The sequence below is a fragment of the Pteropus vampyrus genome, unplaced genomic scaffold, assembly GCF_000151845.1.
Source record: "Pteropus vampyrus isolate Shadow unplaced genomic scaffold, Pvam_2.0 Scaffold358, whole genome shotgun sequence".
NCBI classification, from domain to species: Eukaryota; Metazoa; Chordata; class Mammalia; order Chiroptera; family Pteropodidae; genus Pteropus; species Pteropus vampyrus.
The window spans coordinates 2055886-2077751 of NW_011889139.1; the positions used below are offsets into that span (position 1 = coordinate 2055886).

Here is a 21866-nt window from a genome sequence, read left to right on the forward strand (position 1 = left end):
TCCCGCCCCCGGCGCCCGGCGCCCGGCCGTCCCGCCCCCTGCGCTCGCCGCGCGGACTCGGCCCGCTCCTTCCGGCTCCGCCCCGCCCCGCCCCGCCCCCGGCGCGGGGAACTGTCTTTCAGCAGCGCCGGCAGGTGTGGGAAGGTCATGGAAGCTTGTGGGCCTTGTGGTCCTGCTTCCCTGGTGAGCTCTTCCTCTTGGGGCGGGGAAAACGGGGTTCAGCGGGGTATTGCTCCAGGCCCGAGGATGCACGTACTCTTGCCTCTAAGTAGCCCTTACCTCTTCCTGACCCCTAAGGCCAGGAAGAGAAATTAAGGGCACTTAAGGTGACTCCAACGTCCTCCTAAACCAGAGGGTGGATGATAGGAAGGATTCAGCCTAGAGAAAACGGCCTGCCTCAGCCATCAACTCTGGGTGACCTTGGGAGGGGCTCTCAACTCTACTAACCTAGAACTGATAGTTAAAAATGGAAACACCACAAGTACTTGTGTATTGGGGAATTCTATCCCAATGGCCTGTCTCCAAGAGTCCTAGACCCTCTCACTCTCATTAGAGCAATATCATGATGAATTCCAATGATGAAAGCATTAGATAACGTTGAGCCCTGACTATGCGACAGGTACTTTTAAGCACTTTAAATATATTAACTAATATATGCATAACAGCCCTATGAAATACCTATTAATTCATTTTATAGATGACTATACTAAGGGGTGAAAGCATGGTTTAGACCTCTGTCCAGTTTCAGACCACAAGATGTGTTCCTCATCTGCCTTCACTCCACTCTCCCTTTTGTCTCTTCCTGGGTTATGGGGCTTGCTCACTTTGCTCTCTGATCACTTAGGATATACTTCATCGAAGCACAGAAACCTGCCTCACTTCTGCATTCCTAACATAGCCATCCTTCCAAAGAAAAACCATCTCTGCATTAACCACTGGAATTGCTCCACTGAAAGCAATGAAATAAGCAGCGAATGGGGCTGGCTTATTTATTCAACAAGGATTCCTGTGTTTGGCCCCAAAGGCAGAGTAAAACAAAACAAAACCAGCCCTTGCTTTTAGGGATCTCCAGAGAAAACTTGACTGCAACAGGTAATGGAGAGGTGACTGGGCCCAGAGCCAAGGGCTGTGGGAGGCCCTTATTCATTTTTTCTGGATTCCAGGATGAAAGCCAACAAGGGTCAGAGAGGAATGACTCATTTCGCCTCTGCCCCAAACCCTATACACTTAGATTTGAAAAGACAACTCTTCTGGCCAGGGGGTAAATCAAAGAAATGCCACCAACTATAAAAAAAAATTAAATCTCACTAAGCTTCTGTTGTTCCCACACTTGAAATCTGATGAGAAATCTGATTAAGCTGTGGAAAGCCCACAAAACTCACTCTATCTGCACAGAGAATACTGACTGTCCTGCAATCTGTCTGCTGCCCACCAAGTATTTAATCAACATGCAGACACAAAGCTCTAAACACATATGTTTATTGAACTATTGACTCAACCTTTTAAATGGCAGCCAAATGCTACTCCTGGGGGAATCTCTCCTTCAGTAACTCACAGACAGCTTGTGAAAGCAGTAAAGTGTAATGCCATAGTGACTTTATTGGAAACCAGATAAGGAACATGCACTTACACAGACCAAAATGTGGTTAGCTTTCAGTGCAGCCTTCTGATCCCAGTTCTACCCACTGAGCAATTACTTATCAGACAACCCTTGCTTGAAATTCTGCCAGGTTTTGTTTTCATTCTTCTAATTCAACATGAACCTCTAAATTTAAGGTGCTTTGTGTTATGCAGCAGAGAACTTTCAATAATAGCAATTAAGTCTCATGGGAATGTAAGATGCTAGCCAGTATTTAAAGGTATCACAGTAAATTTATTCTAGCCAAACAGAAGACTGGAAATTGCTCTTCTCGGTTGTCAATTCTGATCAAGGTTAAGAATTTTGTCTTCAACGATCTGTATCTCTATCCTCATTTGCTCTTCATCCTCTCTAACATCAATACTGGCCAAGTACCAAGTCCACAAGTGGCAAATATTAAAACACTGCCACACATTAAGTAGAAACATGTACACCAAATTTTACTATGCATATTAATAAATATTCTTTATTTTAAATTTTGCACATTGCGCTTTAACATTACATCCAAACATTTCGCAGGTGGATGTCTACTTTGTAAAACCATATATTCAGCTCATTGTCATTTCTGTACAGAAGTATAAGTACAACATTACTTTTGCCACTAAGTTGCTTTAGTAAGTCTCACAGGAAGAGAAACATTTAATGAAAAGAGATGGCTTAAATCATATGGCAGGCCTGCGCAGCCACGCAACTAAAGACACAAGCCTGAAGGAAGAACAAACTAATGAGGTTACCTCCACCGTCTCCCAAAACAAGAAAGAATCACATTGATTTAAGATAAAATTTTGCCGTAAGTCACTAAATTAAGAGGTTTTTTTTGAAAGAGAAGGCGCAGTAGTCATCTTGAGTGTTTCATTGAAAGACAGAGCTATTTTATTTATTTAATTTGCTCCAGCCGTTGTCAACCAGCCACTACACATGGGCCTCTTGTGATCGTTTAAGCGGCAGTATTTATTAAATTTCTCCTTCAGATGCTGTCGGTATTGTTCTCTATTGCTGTAGAAAGACTGGTTATTAGCCATAAATGACTGTATTTCATCTTGTGAGATAAAGATTTCCTCATCTGAAGTACATTCAGACTCATCCTGCAAATTAAAGCAATAGTTAAGACTATGACTTACATTAAGAATGCAAAATGTTTTGCTGATGGAGGACACCTAAAGATTAGTCTAGCTTTTTAGTTTCAATTCTGTCACATAAAGTGTTTAATGTCATTCTCTCTTGGAAAGTACTAAGTGAAAATAAAATCCAACTCAACTTAGTTTGAAACTCTGGATCTATAATTTGTCCTAGATCTATGAGCCCAGCTGACTACCAACATACCTTTTGCCTTAAAAATGACTAATTAGAGATGGTTACAGTAATCACTAAATTTTAAATGACCAGACTTATCTCTAGCTGGTCCTATATTGAAACTTTTATCTCTACAAATTAAGTAAAATGTAACCTTTTCTTAACTTATGAAATAAGTTATACAACAATACCATTAAACTTTATAACCATGTAAAAAAGAAAAAACAAGTATTCTAAAGGATTTGGCTCCATTAGGATCCTATTTACTACAGAAAAGACACCATCCTTCTCCTTCCTTCCCCTTCATTCAAGCCTTACACAAACTCTGAACTGGGACACTTGGAATCAGGTATAATTCATCTCAAGTATCAAGAATTGAAATCAACTATAAAAGGTTTTCCAAGTTCAGTTATGCTTTTATCTTCTATGACACCTAAAGGAAGAAACCTAGAAAGTAGGCTCTGGTTCAGAATCTATATTATTTCTTGGTCTAGAAGGGTGGCTATTATAAATTGCTACTATAAAAGCAGTTTGCTTACAATAACCTTCCTCTTCAAGGAGGCCAACTCCTGGACATAATGCTAACTCTACCCCCATCTCCCAACTAGTCTCCTTGAGACAAAGGAGGACAAGGAAATGTGTTCCAAAGGAGGTGTATAAACCACTAGTAGAAGAGAAATGAAGTCACCAAAAACCAATGAAATACTGCCCCTATCTTCTTAAAAGCCTTCCCCTACTCCCAACTTTGAACCCTCAAAAATCCATCCCCTCCCACATCTACCCCATGAACAATTGGTTATCCATAGTAAGACATTATGGCTTACTTACAAGGAGTTCAACTAAGCTCTTGGCACCTTTTCCGGAATCAGGACCAAATGTTGTTTCTGTAGGTTCTGCAAACTGTGGTACATTTTTCCTATGCTCAAACCAAGGCAGTGGCTGCCCACCCTTTTCAGAGCTGCAACAGCTTTCAGGATGAACATCTTTGGTCTTGTCGCGGTGAAACACTGTGTGCACGGTATTTCCTGAGGTCTCTCGACTACCTGGATCTGTAATACAGCTTCCAAGCTTTTGAATCTGAAACCACAGCAAAAGATGTCCCGGTAAAAAGGCAGGGAATAATAGCAATTATTCTTTAAAGAAAACAAATGCCCAGAGAGTATATTACATTTTTTAAAAGAATACTGGATAAAAGCAGCAGCTGAAATTCACTAGACACTAACTACATATCAGACACTATGCTAACCCATATAATCTCATTTCATCTTCATAGAACCAAATCTGATAGGGACCTTTATCTCCATTTTACAGATAGGAAAACTAAGATCAGGCAAACTGCTCAAGATTACATAGCTAATACATTTAAAAGGATTATGAAAAAATTAATTGGATTTATGACTCATATGGATTGTTGGACGAATGACATTAGACAAACATATGCAACCCCCTGCCACAAAGATGAGCAACCAATAAAAATGCATAAGGTACTCGTTCTAAAAAAGAATTCTAGCAGCTAAGTTGCACACTTGCCAAGGAAAACAGGTTGTTCTCCCCTCACAACAAAAGCTTAAGAATTCCAAGTTATGAGAGACTGCTCAAGACGGCGTAAAAGGTAGAAGCTGTGTACACCTCCTCTCGCCACCACACCAAAATTATAACAAAACTACAGAGCAACCAGCACACAGAGTTGCCCGAGGTCTGGCTGAACAGAAGTCCTACAACTAGGGATAAAAATAAGAAGTCATCTCAAACTGGGAGGAGGGGTGGAGACAGGAAAGGGCGTGGTCCCACAACCAAGTGTGGTGATCAAGAATCAGGAGGGTTATTTTGAATGCAGAGTCCTCCCCCACACCAGAGGAGCGAGGGGTCCTGGCCCCACATTGGGATCCCCAGTCCAGGGTGCCAGCACTGAGAAGAGAAGTCCCCATAACCCCTGGCTATGAAAACCAGCAGAGGCTGCAGCTGAGTAAGATGGAGGGCTGCAGGAGTTGCAGGCATTCCTCTTAAAAGAACCCGTTCCCAGACTTACTTGCTGATGGACTCACTCACTCTGAGCTCCAGCACTGGGGTACCTGCTTGAGGAGTGCCAGGGACATACCAGGAGACACTGAGTGTCAGGCTTCAGGGCAAGGGCTGGAGGGGCAGCTTTCTCCCGGACAGAAGCGCTGACAGTATCCACTGCTCCTCTGTTGAGCCTTCCCCCTCCCAGCATGCAGACACAGGCACTGCCATATCTGAGTTATCAACCTGAATAACACGGGTTGCTCTGCGAAGGTGATTCCCTGAGATTCCACCTCTCCCAACTCATGGGCCCACCCAAGCCACTTCCAGCAGTTTATTCCATACAAATGGCCTTATCTTGACTCTTGCTGTGGACTTTCCTAAAATCTCTGAAAGGCTCACAAAATCCAAAGCAGCAGCACCTGGCCTCAGTGTGCCCTGTACCTCTTGCTAAACAGCCCCATGCCCCACACTAGTTGGCCTTGGTTTCTGGCTTGGCCTCTCAAGGCACCTATAAGCTCAGCATGGATGGCAGCCATCAATGGACTGCTTGATGACTCTTAACAGGGGGCCCTGAAGTGCACAGGCTGCAGGTGAACTTGGCCTGCAGCTGGACCCCTCCCAGGACTGTGCCACTGGGCCCCAAAGGACATCTACTACACAAAACCACTCTACTAAGACTGAGAGACTTAGGAGCCCTATCTAATACATAGAAACAGATACAGGGAGGCAACCAAAATGGAGAGACAAAGAAGCATGTCCTACACAAAAGAACAGAATATAGCTCCAGAAAAAGAACTCGACAAAATGGAGACAGACAATCTACCAGATGCAGAGTTCAAAACACTGGTTATAGGATACTCAATGAACTCAGGGGAAGAGCAGATGAACTCAGTGAGAACTTAAACAAAGAGATAGAAAACATAAAAATGGAGATGAAAAACATAAATAGGAACCAGTCAGAAATGAAGAATGCAATAGCTGAAATGAAGAGTGCATTCGAGGAAATCAACAGAGTGGATGAAGCGGAGGACTGAATCACTGATACAGAGGATGGGGTAGCAGAGGACACCTAATCAGAAGAGCAACAACAACAAAAAAAGAAGCCAAAAAAATTAAGATAGTTTAAGGAGCCTCTGGGACAAAATCAAGAGTAACAACATTCATATCATAGGGGTACCAGAAGGAGATGAGAGAGGCAAGAAATTAAAAACTCACTTGAAGAAATAATGATGGAAAACTTCCCTAACCTGGAAAAAGAAATAGACATACAAGCCCAGGAAGTGCAGAAAGTCCCAAAGAAGATGAACCCAAAGAGGCCCACGCCAAGACACATCATAATTAAAATGCCAAACATTAAATACAAAGAGAGAATCTTAAATGCAGCAAGAGTAAAGCAATTAGTTACCTACAAGGGAGTTCCTCCAAGACTGACAGCCAATTTCTCAACAGAAAGTTTGCAGGCCAGAATGAAAACCCAGGACCTATGACCAAAATTACTCTACCCAGCTTGAAGTAAAAATTATTTACTTCAAGACCAAGAACCAACCGAAAAGCAAGTTTGGACCTACAGCCAAAATAATTCTACCCATTTAGAATTGAGGGACAGATAAAGAGCTTCCCAGACAAGAAAAAGCTAAAGGAGTTAGTTCATCACCACCAAGCTAGTCTTACAGGAAATGCTAGAGGGACTTCTTTAAGAAAAAAATATGTATCAAAAATATGAATAAAGAATGACTACATATTATCAGTAAGTATTTCCAACGAAAAAGAATTAAATGCTCCAATCAAAAGACAGGGTAGCTGAATAGATAAGAAAACAAGACCCTTACAGAGGCTGTCTATAAGAGACTCACTTCAGATTAAAAGACACACACCAACGGAAAGTAAAGGAATGGAAAAAGATATTTCATGATGGACCTAGAGGGTGTTATGCCCTCTAAGTCAGATAAAGACAAATGCCATATGATTTCACAGACATGTGTAATCTAAGGAACAAAACAAACAAACAAAACAGAAACTCATAGACAGAACATTTTGAGGGTTACCAGATGGGTGGGAGGGGTGGGAGTTTGGGGGATCAGTGAAAAAGGGAGAAGGAATTAAGAAGGACAAATTAGTAGTTACAAAATAGTCATGGAGATAATAAAGTACAGCATAAGGAATAAAGTTATTGTAATAATTACATACAGTATCAGAGGAGTACCAGATTTACTGGGATGACCACTTTTTGAGTTATATTGGTATCTAATCACTATGTTGTACATCTGAAATTAACATAATATTGTATGCCAACTATAATGGAAAAATTTTTAAAAAGGATTGTAAGTTATGACACTTACATGTTCATCACATTTCAACATCTTGCTTTTCTTTTTCTTCTTTTTATTTTTTCCTTTGGTGTTGTTCTCTTCAGAATTTGCCCAACATTCAACACAACTATCGCCATCATCCTCTTTGTCTTCACAATGATGAACACAGGAATCATCACCTGCAGAAATATCAATAATCTCTTACTTATTTGCTCAAATCAGCCATGTAGCAGAAATAATTGAGAAGCTTAATCTGAACCTACCGTGTTCATCATGATTACAAATGCCTTCAGTGCAGGCAACATCCGAACCCTCCCGAGAACCTGTTTCGCTCCCTTCCATGCTAGATGAATATCCACAATCACTACCATTACAGTGTGGAGATAAGCCTGAGAATAAATTAGGTGACAGTTACAATTAACAAGCCAATAAATATATTAATGAACCAACTTGAGGACCACAGAAAAATTTCAAAATTGGTGGCTTATAGAAAGTAGAAAGTAAATTAATAATGAAAATGATTTTTTTGTTTTTATCAAATACTCACAAATCAAATGCTAACAACTCAAATATCATAAGAAAAAAAATATTAAGCATCTGACTATATAATTTTCTTGGTGTTATAAAGCAATTCCTAAATTCTAGGTTATACCATCTCTAAAAGCTCATACATTTATGAGAATAAATAAACTCAAGAGTTAATTTTTAAAAGAAACTGTTTACTTACCCTTCTTTATTTTAGGGGACCCCAAAAGATTGCCACTGCTAGGACAGGTACATGATGTATTTTCGTTGGTAACAATTACTTCTACACAACCATTACCATCTTCAGTGCTGCCACAGGCTTTGCAGCTATTTTCTATGAAGTCTGTTTCCTTTAAGGATCAATATTAATAGTTTTAAAAAGCTTTACGTCCATAATGACTACATTTTAATTTCCTTAATATTAACCAGTTAGGAGTTGAGGTTAATAAAAAAAAACTATTCTCATGAAAAATTATTTACTTCAAGACCAGGAACCAACCAAAAAGCAAGTTAGGAGTTAATGATATCAGGTAAATCTAAGATAATAGTTCTCAAGGGGTGATTTGCTGACCCCATGGGTTCTCTAGATCAAAAATATTTTCATCTGAATACTAATACTAATACATAATGCCTTTTTCACTGTATTGACACTTACAAAAGCAATAGTGAAAAAAGTTCCTGGGCTTTAGCACAAATCAAGGCAGTGGCAACCAAAGTGTACTAATTGTGACTATAATTTTCATTTGTCAAACACTCTCAGTAGATAGATAATCATTTCACTTATAAATGTCTTTGAAGCAGTAGAAATATTAATTTTATCAAATATCAACCCATGTGTAGATGTCTTTTTAATAGTCGAAGTGACAAATGGGAAGTATGCTTAAAGCACTTTTGCTGCATGCCAAAGTACAATGATTGTCTCAAGGAAGAGTACCAGAGCAATTGTCTGAGCTGCAAGTTGAACTAGCTGTTTTTTTCCTGAAACATAAATTTCACTTGAAAGAATGAATGAAAGACAAACTATGGCTATTCAAACTTGGATATTTAAAAGATATTTTCTCAAAAAATGAAGCCAGTCCATGACTCCAAGGAAAACAAGGGACAGAATCTATTGTCAATGATATTCAAATTTTCAAACTACAATCAGAATTTTGAAAACTTGCATATACAAGCACAATGAACATGAAGCTTCCCAATACTTAAAAGACCTTTCTGATGAGATCAATAGTGGTTTTAATGTGATTGATTATCTGATAATGTCAGTATCTGGGAAGATACTCAGTGAACCAGTATCTTTCAAATAATCAATGCTTTACATTACAAAATCATGTCTGAGTAAAAGATCTATGGTAAAGTGTAACACAGACCAATGGATTTTAATTCAACACAGTATGAAAGGCCATTGATAAGGTGTCAGGTTCCACACTGTAACTAATCTTTAAGAAACTACCATTTGTTGAGTTGTAATACCAAAGAAGAATATCCACAACTATCTGAAAAGTTTTATGTTAAAGCATTCCCCCCTTTTCCTACTATATATATATATAGATATCTATCTATCTATCTATATATATATAGATAGATAGATAGATAGATATCTATATATATATATCTATGTATGTATCTTTGTGAGACTTTCTTCATATGCTTCAACCAAGCAACACAGGGAAATGGACTGAATGCAGAAGCAGATATGAGAATCCACCTCATTCCTTTTAAGTCAAATATTAAAGATTTGCAAAAGTATAAAATAATGCCGCCCTTCTCACCTTTTCTTTTGGGAAGTTATTTTTCAAAAAATGTTATTCATGTTAACATATAATGAGGTTATTATTTTTAGAAGAATTAATAATTTAAATTTTCTCCATTTAAATTCTAATACAATAAATGTTGATAAGTATAATCCACATAAACAAAAGCTCACAGGAACCTTAATTTTTAAGAATGCAAAGGGGTCCCTGAGACCAAAAAGTTAAGAACTACTTGAAGTCATGCATGGAGTTAACTTTCCACATTTGGACTTGGATCTAACAGTATTCTAAGGTCAGGTAAAAAGATAACTATCCAATATTGTCTTTATAAAACAAACACATGACATTAAAAATTGGGGCTTATACAGATTATAGTAACAAAAAAAGCCAATTTACAGGCTGTAGTAGCTCATATTCTGAAAAAGTATAGTAAAAATGCCAAAATCTAGCAAAAAACAATACTACATATTCATGAGCCAATCAATATTAAGGAATACTACCTTCTCTTGGCTTACTTCCTTTTCATCTGCTGTTTGTAAGGGAGTAGGAATATCACATACACATTTATTTTTTCGTCTATTCTTCCGTTTTTGGCGTTTCTTTTCTTGCTTGAGTTCTCTTACTCGTTCCTCCTCTGAAAATTCTTCACAAAGTTGTTCCAATCGGCTAATACCTTGTACTTTTTCCACAGTCATCTATTACAAAAACAAAGTTGAGACTGAATATGGGTTGAAACTCTATTTTCCAGGAAAATTCTCATTTGTTAATTTTAAATGAACTGATATTTCATGCTGCAATTTTGCCAGGTAGTCCCTAAAAAGGATCTCAACATTTAATACCTTAAATGATAACAGTCTTCAAATCTACCCAGGAAGTGAATATACAACTAATCCCTATGGGAAAGGTAGACATACATACTCCTATTCTAAACCAGCAATATTCTAATTTCAAATTTCAGAATTTTAGCAAGTAAACATTCATTCATTTTTTCATACAATGAAACTTTAACCTCATTAGATGATCTAGTCTCTGAAGACACAAACATACAAAGAGAAAAGAAAAAAATCTATTCAGTAGGAACTAGTACAAATCTCTTCAGACTTTCTAGAACAATGCTTAAAGTTCATGATGGGTCTGTAGCTTTCATATCATTCTCAAAAGGGACTGATGAACCAGTTAAAGAGTTACAATCATGCCCCAGAATATAACAAAATATTCACTAGCCAAAAATTTATGTCTACAGGGTATAATTGGGAAAAAAAAAAAAAAAAAAAAAAAAAGGTTACCAAATCACAAGCACCAAACTCAACACCTGCATTATAAAGAGGCTTCAGTGTGCTTATAAAAAGTAGTTCTTACACATCATGGCATTTCGACAGCATTTACTTCATATTATTGTACATCAGCGGGCAAACTGGGACTAATGTTTGCTAATTTTGTTGCTTATTTTAGGGCTGTTTTTAACTTTTCATTAGTTATGTTTCACAGCAGCATCTTCTTAAATAATCAACTTTAGTTTTCTACTCTGAAAAAGTCTAAAAAGCTAAGGCTGGCAGAAACACAGGACTAAAAAAACAAAGAAAAATCCACACACTTCTAAATTTCCATTCCCCGGGGAACCCCTCCCCTCTCTTCCAAAAGTTATGACACTGTATCAGTGGACTGCAGACCTCTGAGGCAAGGTCGGACTGGTGGCTTACTTACATTAAGGTTCAGTTCAATAGCTTGACTAAGCAATCTTGCACACGAAGCTCGCTGTTCTTACCTCAAAACTCTTGCGTAAAGCATCAACACCAAGATAGAAAAGCATCTGCCATGTCTGTTCTTCCGCTCGCAGTTTTTGCCAGATTCGATGCAGTCTTTCATAAAGATGAATTCCCAAGCAGGTCAGAACTTCTTCTTGAGCTATATCTATTGTCTTAGCATGCCTTTCTCTTCGTCTATAAAGGAGAATAAATCACATATAATTTCTAATACCCTTAACTAAAACAGTAAAAGATAGATAACATATCTGCAAGTTTGGTTTTTATACACAATCTTCATACCTAATAACATTCAAACTCAATTAATGTATAAATATACAAAGCACACGTTTATAACCAATAAGAAATATACATGCAGGTAGAACTCAGTCCTAAAATTGCTAAAAATAAAGTAATTCAGGAACTGACACTAACGAGAGTTTTTTGGGCACGAAGAAGTCATAAGTGTCCAGCTTGTAGAGGTTTGACAGTTCCTTTCATCTTCTAATTACAGAAAATGCCTATTTAGTTTCTGTTTCTTTTTTTTGAGAAGGAATATAGAAAGGCAATGCCAAAGCGATTCAATCATGAGCAAAGGCCCTCTAGGCCAATCTTCAGTAGAAGTGTTCATGGAACTTCAGTGATAACAGAAGACTTTGTATTCTAACTGCCTAGCAGAAAGTAAGCACTCGAATGAGAGTTGGTACACAAAACACAAAGAGAAATAGGTTCAATTTATTCTATGAACTTTTTCTGATTTTATGTTTACAACAAAGCCAGAGATAAAATTTTAGGCTCTAATATAATTTAATAATAATAGATACAGTTCATGAATTACATTCAATAACGTATTTCTTAAACCCCTGTTGCAAAGACCTCATTTCCTATGCAAAAACCATCATTACGAACAAAATTTAAACATGAAAATGCATGGATGGAGGGGAGAAAAAATCCCTTCTAATCATTTCCAAATGAAAATGACAAGATATAATAATGAAAGCCAACAAAAGCCTGTCTACTTCAAGCAACAAGGAGCAGAGAGGACTGAACCAAACACCACAGAAGACTTTCTTCCTATTTTTAATTAAAAAAATGAATGTTTTAAAGAAAGCAAAATGTTTACAGGCACACTTTAATTTATACATATATCATATGTACTGAGGCAGAAGGTGATGGAAATAAACTTTTAGTAATAAAATGAAGCAAAGCGCTAGATAGCCCATTCTAGCAAATTACATACTCATACCCTCCTGCGAACTCTGGCTCAGCACGACCCAAAAGATGTGCAATGAAGTCTGTTTCACAGCAAACATGTATGTGTCGTTCATGTGGACAGCACCGCAAGCCTTCATACAGTGCAGCACAGTATCCTTTCTCTTTGCTGCAATCAAGTTCACCAATAAGGATATTGTATGCTCGGAGGACTTTATTTTTGCAATCGGTGCAAAACCTGTTGAAAAGAAAAACTTCAAAATTAAGAACTGGGTGTGTCATTATTTCATAAGGCATTTAATAGTGTACCAGATGACGACACTCCCCTCCCATGTACAGCATTAAAAAAAGCCTTCATACACAACGGGAAACATACACATATAAGGGAAATATAAATTTAGGGATTATATGAGTATAGCTAAATCTCCATTTGCAAATGATTTTTTAAACTAGAGAAGCCTAGGGGCCTAAAAGAATGAAGCAAATATGTACTTGTTAGCTCAAAAAATACATGCCAAGAAAATATTAGTTGCCAAGTAAATATTAGTTGCCAAAGACTAGCATATCTCCACTTCAAAAGTTATTTGTACTGGTCAGAAATAAAACAGAGACTACAAATGAATGACTTGTATCTCTTTCCTTACAGGTTCTGAAAATAGTTGGTATCTTCAGCTAGCAAACCTTGATTCAAATTTTTACCACAACATTTTATTTTAGTTCACCACTAGCTAAGCAGTGGGCAGGGGAGGGGGTGAGGGGGTAGTGGGGCGGTAACAATGAGAGTGGGAAAGTGGTACATGTATTCTTAGTTTACTGGTAGTTTTCAAAATGTCAGATTCTTCCAAAAAATAAAAAATAAAACCATGTTTCTCAAAACAATCATTAAATAGACAACATATACATAGAAATGTGGTTTAAATAAGTGTATATAATGTGGTAAAAGTATAGAAGAGCATGTGAACATTGAGGGTGATGAAATTTTCTTTAAGAAACCAAATATATTCAATCAGAAAGAAAAAGAATAGAAGCCTAGTTTCTTCATCTTTGAATTCCTGAAACAAGGAAGAAATTGGTCTGGTGAAAAAGCCAAGTTCATAATATTAATAACTGCTTCTCTCAGAAGATCATCTGTGGTAGGAGAAATTTTTGATTTCTTTGATCTAAATTCCTCTCCTTAGGTGAGCTCATCTACCCACATGGCTTCAGCTAACATATCTGACTCTCGACTCTACAACTCTGTTCAAATCTTTGCCCCTTACCTAAGGGCCAGACTCATACAGAAAAATGGGGGACATCATAGATATCCAATAGGCAACACATTAAACTCACTGTCCAAAACGAAGGGCCATACTGTTCCCTTCCTATGTCTCCTTCCATCCCTGTTAAGAACATCACCATTCACAAAGTCACCTGGAAAGGAAACAGTTAATTCCAACATCTCAGGTCCCCCATTTACGGTGGAGTCAATTGGTATCAATTTTTTCTTACATCTCTTATAGGTCCCTACTTTTCAAATTTCTGTTGTAAATCACCTAGACAACTTTTTAAAAAGCTTAACTGGCTTCCTTGTTTCCCCTCTTCCTAGCTCTAATGCTTCTCTCATACCAAAATAATTTTTAAAAAAACAAATCTAATTATCTCGCTCTCAACTTAAAAATCTCCTCACTATCTAGAAATAAAATTCAAACTCCCTATTAAGACCTTTGGTGATTTCTTCTCTTACGCAACCTACTATTTCCAGGCTTATTTCCCAAGATGCATTAGTTTACTACACACATCTTTCTGGCCCAATAGTATATAACTGTGTTTCTTGAAATGAATATATGTTAAAATAGAGGCTCTATGCCCACGTGGTACACAGAGGCGATAATGCTGACAAGTTAAATAATTGTTTCAGTAAATTCTTCAAAGGACACAGAGAAATATATAAAAAATGAACTCGAAATGGGTTAAAATCTACAAATTAAGACCTGAAACCATAAAACTCCTGGAAGAAAACATGGGAGAAAAATTTCGTGACAGTGGAAGAAGTGATAATTTCTTAGATATAACATCAAAAAAACAGGAAACAAAAGCAAAAATAAGACAAATTTGACAATATCTAACTTAAAAACTTCCGTGTCGCAAAGGAAACAATCAATCCACTTAAAGACAACTAATGGAATATTTGCACCACATAAATGGGTAAGGGGGGGTTAATGTCCAGAATATATAAAGAACCCCTACAACTCAATAACGAATTAAAAAAATGGGCAAAGGATGTGAATAGTCATTGCCCCACAGAAGATATAACAAAAGGTTAACAAGTATATGAAAAGATGCTCAATATCATGAATCATTAGGGAAATGCAAATCAAAACCATGCAATATCACCTCGTACCCATTAGTATGGCCACTAGCAAAAAAATTACATAATAAGTGTTGGCAAGGATGTGGAGAAATTAAAACCGTGTGCACTGTTGGTGGAACTGGAAAATGGTGCTACCAGTATGGCAAACGGTATAGTATTTCCGCAAAAAAAAAATTAAAACTAAAACCACTGTATGATCCAGCAATCCCACTTCTGGTTATATAGCCAAAAGACTTGAAAACAGGATCTCAAAGAGATATTTACACACTACACACTCATGCTCACTGCAGCATTTTTCACAATAGTCAAGAAGGAAGAGCAACCTAAATGTCCACTGACAGATGAATGTTGGATATAATGGAATATCATTCAGTCTTAAAAAATAAGGAAATTCTGTCACATGCTACAACATGAATGAAACTTGAGGACACTATACTAAAGGAAATAAGCCAATCACAAAAAGACAAATACTGCACGATTCCAGCCATGTAAATTATCTAAAGAAATCAAACTCACAGGAACAGAAAATAGAATGGTTGTCAGGGGATGGGGCAAGGGTAAAAGAGGAGTTGTTTTTCAATAGATATAGTTTCAGTCACGCAAGATGAAAAAATTCTAGCAATCTACTGCATAACAATGTGTATACAGTTAACAATACTGTAATATAGACTTAAAAACTGTTAAAAGGATAAATTTATATTATGTGGGCTTTTTTTAACAATTAAAAAAATAGACATGGACACAGAAATAACAACAAATACTTCCACGTCTTCAGGTTATAAATAATAAGTACAATTTCTAGTAAATAAAGGGTTAAATGTCATTCGGTAATAATAATAAAACTTGAAATATTTTCCTCATAATTTATGGCTTCCATTGAGTAATTTAATGTTTTGAGTATAATCATAAGTAACCTAAGCACAAGTAAACAGCAATTTTTAAATATTACATGAAAGCCAAAAGAATGGGATTTTTCCTGTTTTCAAAAGTAACCTTGCACGTAAATTTAAAAAACATTTAAAGCAGAGATTTCGGTTTCTTAAGACCTCATTTCTAATACAATAATGTACTACAGTAATACTTAACTGGCCAAATAGTGTTAGTAAATTTTTATTATAAAGTGTTCAGAAAACTCCACTAAAGTAGAAGTGCCAAAAAGGTACATTATTTAGACATTTACAAATTAATTTCAACTGACTATAACACAAAAACTCAAACTGCACCAAACCGAACTAGATACACAGTAGTAACAAAGACTTGCAAATCTGGCACACGAACATTTACTATGTGCTTACTATGTGCCAGATACTGTTCTAAGTAAGCTTTACTATGTATCGAAAATCCCCACAACAAATTAATCTTATAAATCCTATGAGTAGTATTATTATTAATTTGAAAAAAAAAATTGAGGCACAGAAATGTCAAGTAACTTATACAAAGTTATAATCAGTAGAACCCAGATTCAATGTAATCTCCCTTAATTCCTCTTAATTGTACTTCTCCCTACCCTTAAGATATTTATAAAATACACTCTGCCTTCTTATAAACAACATAAAATATTGCCCCTAAAACACATAAAATATGGATAACCATTATAGGAAACTCCAAAACAGTAGCTCTGGGGACTACTAATTTATTACACCAAAATGTATCTTTTGGATGGAATGATTCAGTATTGAAATAGGAAGGAATCTATAATGGATCTATACATTTATATATGTTTTACATCAATATAATTCCCCTCCAAAACTCCAAATAACTGACACAAATTTCTACTCTCTTGTGTACAATCAACCAAAAAAGCAAATAAACGAAGTCTGTAACTGAAAAAAGAAACACACCTATTAAACTAAGTATGCAGGTTAAGTCATTAGCTCATTGCCATACTAACACCAATCTTGATAATGCCAGTTTTTATCAATCCCGTTTGCTAGAAGTGTCCCCAAAGTAACTGTGTATATCTGTCCCAAGGTCAAAAAACACATAACCACAAACCCAACATGTGACAAACTTATATTAAAACAGTACAATTCTCCCAAGAATATCATCTCTAGATGGCTCCCTTACTAGTTTCCTTTCCTACTGCACTCTCCCCCTCCCTATGAATTTCCAAAAGTTAATAACACTTAGAAAATTCCTTTGTGAAGTAGTACAATAAAAAGAAAAATCTGAAGTTACTTTTATTTTATAGTACATGAAGCACACAAATTCCAACTTTGTTTTTAGGTTTCGGCAATTATAGAAATAATTCAAAATATTACTAAGTGAAAGCTAATTTAACTTTCATTTTGAAAATGACATCATAAAATGTTTCCACCACAAAAACAAGGAATATTAGAGTTTCCCAAGTGATTAAGTACACTTTACTTGATTCGGTCATTCTGTGTTTCTTAAAAGGCTGACCTGGAACCAACGGGTAAAAGTTACAAAAAAACGATTACAAAAAAATGAGATGCTGGCTAAGAAGGCTAATACTGAGAGTCATCTCATAAAAGAATTGCCCACTCTAACATTAAGCTTTGCTTCGTGCCAGGCATTAATGGAAAGGTTAAAGTACAGGTATATGAAAGAGATCAGTGACAGGTCAGTCTGGATGACAAATAGCTAAGGTACCTTTCAACTACACCATGATGACCTTTACACTCACCTGTGTTTTCGCAGATATGTTTCTAGTGTTTCTAAAAGACAACTAGAGTCAATTAAAACGACTTCATCCCTGCATTCTTGGGACATTAGTTCCCATACGTCCATCCAACAACCTCTGCAGAAAGAAACAAATATTAGTGAGAAGGAGAAATATGTAAGGGTAAAAACAGTTTAAAAGGCAGAGTAAAGGATTGCTTGATTTTACCTGGCTGTTCCCTGGAAAGGTCCATAATGGAAAATGATCCTACACTTGCTGTCCTTCCTGTGGTCTTCACTACTTCTCTTATCTGTACTTAACTTCTCTGAACTGACACTGCTACTGCTCCCTTCACTGTAGTACAGTATAGTACAAAGCTTAGTGACACTGAGATAATCTGAAGAAATAATTTCTATAGTCTATATTAAAGATCATGAACTCTTTAATACATTAAGATATTAGTAGGATAAGTTTACAAATTTGTATATATAGTTACATATTCATTTTAACCATATTAAAATGTTAAACATGTGCTCTTATCTTTATATAAAAACTTCTGCTCAACTATTAAGATTACCTGATACAATTTAACAACATTTTTATTTATTAAGATAGCAACTGGTTAACACACTAAGCATTTTATGAGCAAATGTACTTGGAATGTTTTAAAGTCAAAAGCTGAAAAATTACATTTTCACCTATAAACATGAATCAATATTCCACAAATTGAAAATTATAACAAGTTTTGATCTACTCAATGTGATTTTATAGCTAGTCCATGGCAACAAAACTCTTTATCTACCTTCACATTTACAAGTAGCTGGGAAAGTCACAGGTTAATTTATAGTAAATAAATTTTTATATTTACTAAAATAAAAAAGCAACTAAGATGAACACTTTACACAGCCTAAATTAGTAATAAGTACTATACAAATAATTTTTTAAAAACTTACTAAAAATTTCCCAGACTCTCCCTCCCCCACAGGTTTCAATGTGGCGCTGGTCATGCATTTTGCTTTGCTGCAGATGTGCATTCCAAGAGAAATGTGTGTCTATATTCCACTCAAGGATAGTCTTCTTGATTTTTCATGATTGTGAACTGGCTCCTGCCTGTTCTTCTGTAGGTCTCACTACAGTCCTAGAAATTCATTACCTTGGATGCTTGAAATGGAAAAGCTCTGAATCTTTACTTAACCTACTCTATATAACTAAATAGGTATTTCTCAACCCCCTGCCCATCATATAAGGTCAGACATACAATTTAGCTCTCCATTCCCTCTCATAAGGGCTCAGGCCACGGTCCAGTGCTTCTAATTTTTGAAACAAATCCTCAACTCCTGCTCTGCCTTCCATGTTGCATCCTTCTACTCTCAACTCCCATATTTCCTCTTGTTCTAAATATACTTGAATGATCTATAAACTCCTAAAGCTGAGTAACTTTCATATTCAATTTCTCATAACTGAGGAAAAGGTTCATGAAATCAGAGCTGGGGAAAGATTATTCTATCATCAGGATATGAAAGCATTACTCTGAGAACAGCTTTAAAAAAAATTCTACAGCTTGAATCAAGATTTTATCCATAATCCCTCCAGACCAAATGTCTTTATATCACTCGTTCCGTTCAAGTTGAAGCTTTCTGAAAAAGAAATCTTTCCACTTCCCTGTTTTACTCCCACTTTTTGCTCACAACTTAATCCATTACCTTACACTGCATTCACTTTCTACTCATTCTGATCTGGATTCTGCTTCCACTCAACTATAGATCTGCTCATAAAAATTACCAATAATCTCAGTGTTGAGGTCCTTGATGACTCAGTAGCATTCAATACAGCTGACTAGACCCTTCTGAAACACTCTTTTCCCTTGGCTTCCTTCTATCTCTCTAGCCACTCTTTCTCAAGTTTCTTTACTGGCTTCTTTTTTACTATTAAATTGAATTCCTCAGCATTCTTCTCTTACTCTTAAGTGATCTTATACATCATTCTCGCAGGTAATCAATCATCAGCTACAGGCCTGTAATTCTGGCCTAGATCTTTCTTTTGTATCTCAAACTTACTCCTAGACAAAAACTTGGGTTTACTTTCATGGATATGAGAATACTCTCAGAAACGCTGAGCTGGATTGATGCAACTGATTAGGTTGAAACCTAATCAATTACATTATACTTTCCCTGGAAAAAGTCTAAACAGAAAAAGAGGGGAACAGTAGAAATATATAAAATGGAAAGTCACAGGAGCATATAATGGCAGTGACCATCCAAAGTGGAGAGGGAGACCTGGCTAAGCAGACTATACTCCCTGGGCTGCTTTCCATATGGCATGTGGGAATTACTGAAGCTACCTTAGGAGACAATGCTTAAGACAGACTAACTCCATTCATACTCTTCCATAATTCAGCAAACAACCTTCTACCACATTTGGCATCCCATGTGGTAGGACTATAGCTGAAGGGGGATGTAATGTCTGCGGAGGTCTGTTTTTTAAGCTGAAAGATGGGAAAACATAGCTGCATGTCAATTTAATAAAAATAGATAATTGATGACAGTCAGTGATAATAAGAGAGGAGATATAATCCAGAGTAAAAGTGGAAGGACTGGTCTTTGAAGGAGGGTGACAATGAGCACAGATGTGTAAGATGTTAGGATATCTGCTGCTTTTAGTTCCTCAATGAAAAAAATGCCTAACAAAAAATCAGAAGGCAAGCTTTTATTATATCATCCTACTCTGTGACTGGAGCTAACAAATCATTCAGGAAAGGTTAATGTCTAATGAGAAACTGAGACTGAATTCTATATTCATCACAAAGTCAGGAATTCTCTAAAGATACTGGTAAATCAGGTACATGAAATAATTATCCTTAGATAAACCACTTTAGGTTGTTGTAGAACTTTACTGGGTTCAGAGTATTCTCACATTTAGATACCATGTAATGTGTGCTTATTTGGATCCTGATTCTAACAAATCGATGTAGAAAGACACTTTTTGAGATAGTTGGGGAAATCTAAATATAAACTGGGTAGTAGATTATTATAGTTCATTTTGTCAGGTGTTAAAATGGCAGTCATTATCAAAGAAAATGTCTATATATTTAGAGATGTGTGTGCATATATGTAGGAGTAAAAGAACATGATGCCTGAATCTTGCTATAAAATGCTTCAGCAAAGAAAAAGGCAGATAAAACAAATGTGGCAAATCTCGATAACTACTACTGAATCTGAATGAAGGCATTTGGGTGGAGGGATATCCTTATATAGTCTATTCTTCTATGTGTTTGACAGTTTTCATAATAAAATTTTAAAAATATTTATTTTTGTTCCTGATTATAGAAGGAAAAAAACCAAAAACTTTATTAATAGATTAACACACAACCAGCTGATCATCAGGTCTTTTTGCCAGACAGAAACATGTCTATACAACAATGGTGTCAACACTATTAATGAGATATTCAAAACTAATTTTTAAAATTAATTCACTAGTTTTACATCATCCTTTTCTCTCCAAAACAAAAGTTACTTCTTAGAAACTCCCTCCAAATTCCATGATTTCTCCTTACCACCCACAACCCTAAGCAATTTTGTAGAGGGCAACCGTGACACTGTGCTGGGAGATTGGGGCAGAAGCAGCCTTGGGCATTGTAGCACCTAACCAAGAAGAAAACTGTAAATTAGTTACATAAACAAACATTGTTATAACTGAGTCAAGCCTTTTTTTTTAATCCTTGCTAAATTATTAGGGAGACCTAGAGACAAGAAGACAAGAAAAATAATTTATGGCTATTAGGTAAATCAAAGAATATCACTGCTTTGGACAACTTAATATTGGCTACATAAATTTCCGCAAAGATCTCCACCTCTTTCCTCTGAAACATGTTATATATAAAAAACTTTTTAAAAAGCAAACCTATACTGAGACCCTGTAAGTATCAAAAAGGCCTACAGAAGTAGGAGACATATTTATTTTGAACTTTGTTATAGTGTAACCAATTAAAGAAAGAAAACTAGCAGTGTGGGGGTTTTTAAATACTAAATATAATCAACATTTATAATCTTAACAATGACAAAACATCTTGATATTCAATTCTACTTACCCCAAAGGTTTTGGTTTATGCGTATCTAAGGAGTGCAACTGACATCTCTTGTTCTTTTTACTTTTTGGAATAGCATCTATCATGTCATTTAGTTTGGACCTAATTAAAAATAAACCATTAAAGGTTAGATTATTCATTTTTCTTTAAAATTTTCAAAATATCTTTTATTGCTTTTAGAAAAAGTATAAAATATTATAGATATATCACTTACTTTGAAAATTTCTCCTCAAATTATAACTCCAAAGAGTCTGTACACCTGTCTTCCCATTCCATTCTCAGTCTGTCAAAATGTTGAAAGAGACCTGCTCTATTCAAAGTACTCTTTTCCTCA

The 21866-nt window shown here is 36.2% G+C and overlaps 1 protein-coding gene across 10 annotated transcripts in view; it reads right to left on the reverse strand.

The window, feature by feature from the left end:
• Nucleotides 1-2077: 2077 nt before the first annotated feature.
• Nucleotides 2078-21866, reverse strand: part of GGNBP2 (gametogenetin binding protein 2) — a 30952-nt gene continuing 11163 nt past the window's right edge. For 3 of the 10 annotated variants that reach the window (XM_011379410.2, XM_011379412.2, XM_023522842.1), the window contains 11 exons: nt 21536-21634; nt 17677-17802; nt 17473-17586; nt 12504-12713; nt 11287-11461; nt 10022-10216; nt 7973-8120; nt 7509-7634; nt 7276-7424; nt 3761-4009; nt 2078-2724 (listed from right to left, as the gene is read on the reverse strand). In XM_011379410.2, the coding sequence (XP_011377712.1) occupies nt 2521-2724; nt 3761-4009; nt 7276-7424; nt 7509-7634; nt 7973-8120; nt 10022-10216; nt 11287-11461; nt 12504-12713; nt 17473-17586; nt 17677-17802; nt 21536-21634 (1795 nt within the window). In that variant the 3' untranslated portion in view covers nt 2078-2520. The remainder of the gene's footprint in view (nt 2725-3760; nt 4010-7275; nt 7425-7508; nt 7635-7972; nt 8121-10021; nt 10217-11286; nt 11462-12503; nt 12714-17472; nt 17587-17676; nt 17803-21535; nt 21635-21866) is intronic. The other 7 variants (XM_023522843.1, XM_011379413.2, XM_011379415.2 and 4 more) reach the window with 7 other exon arrangements.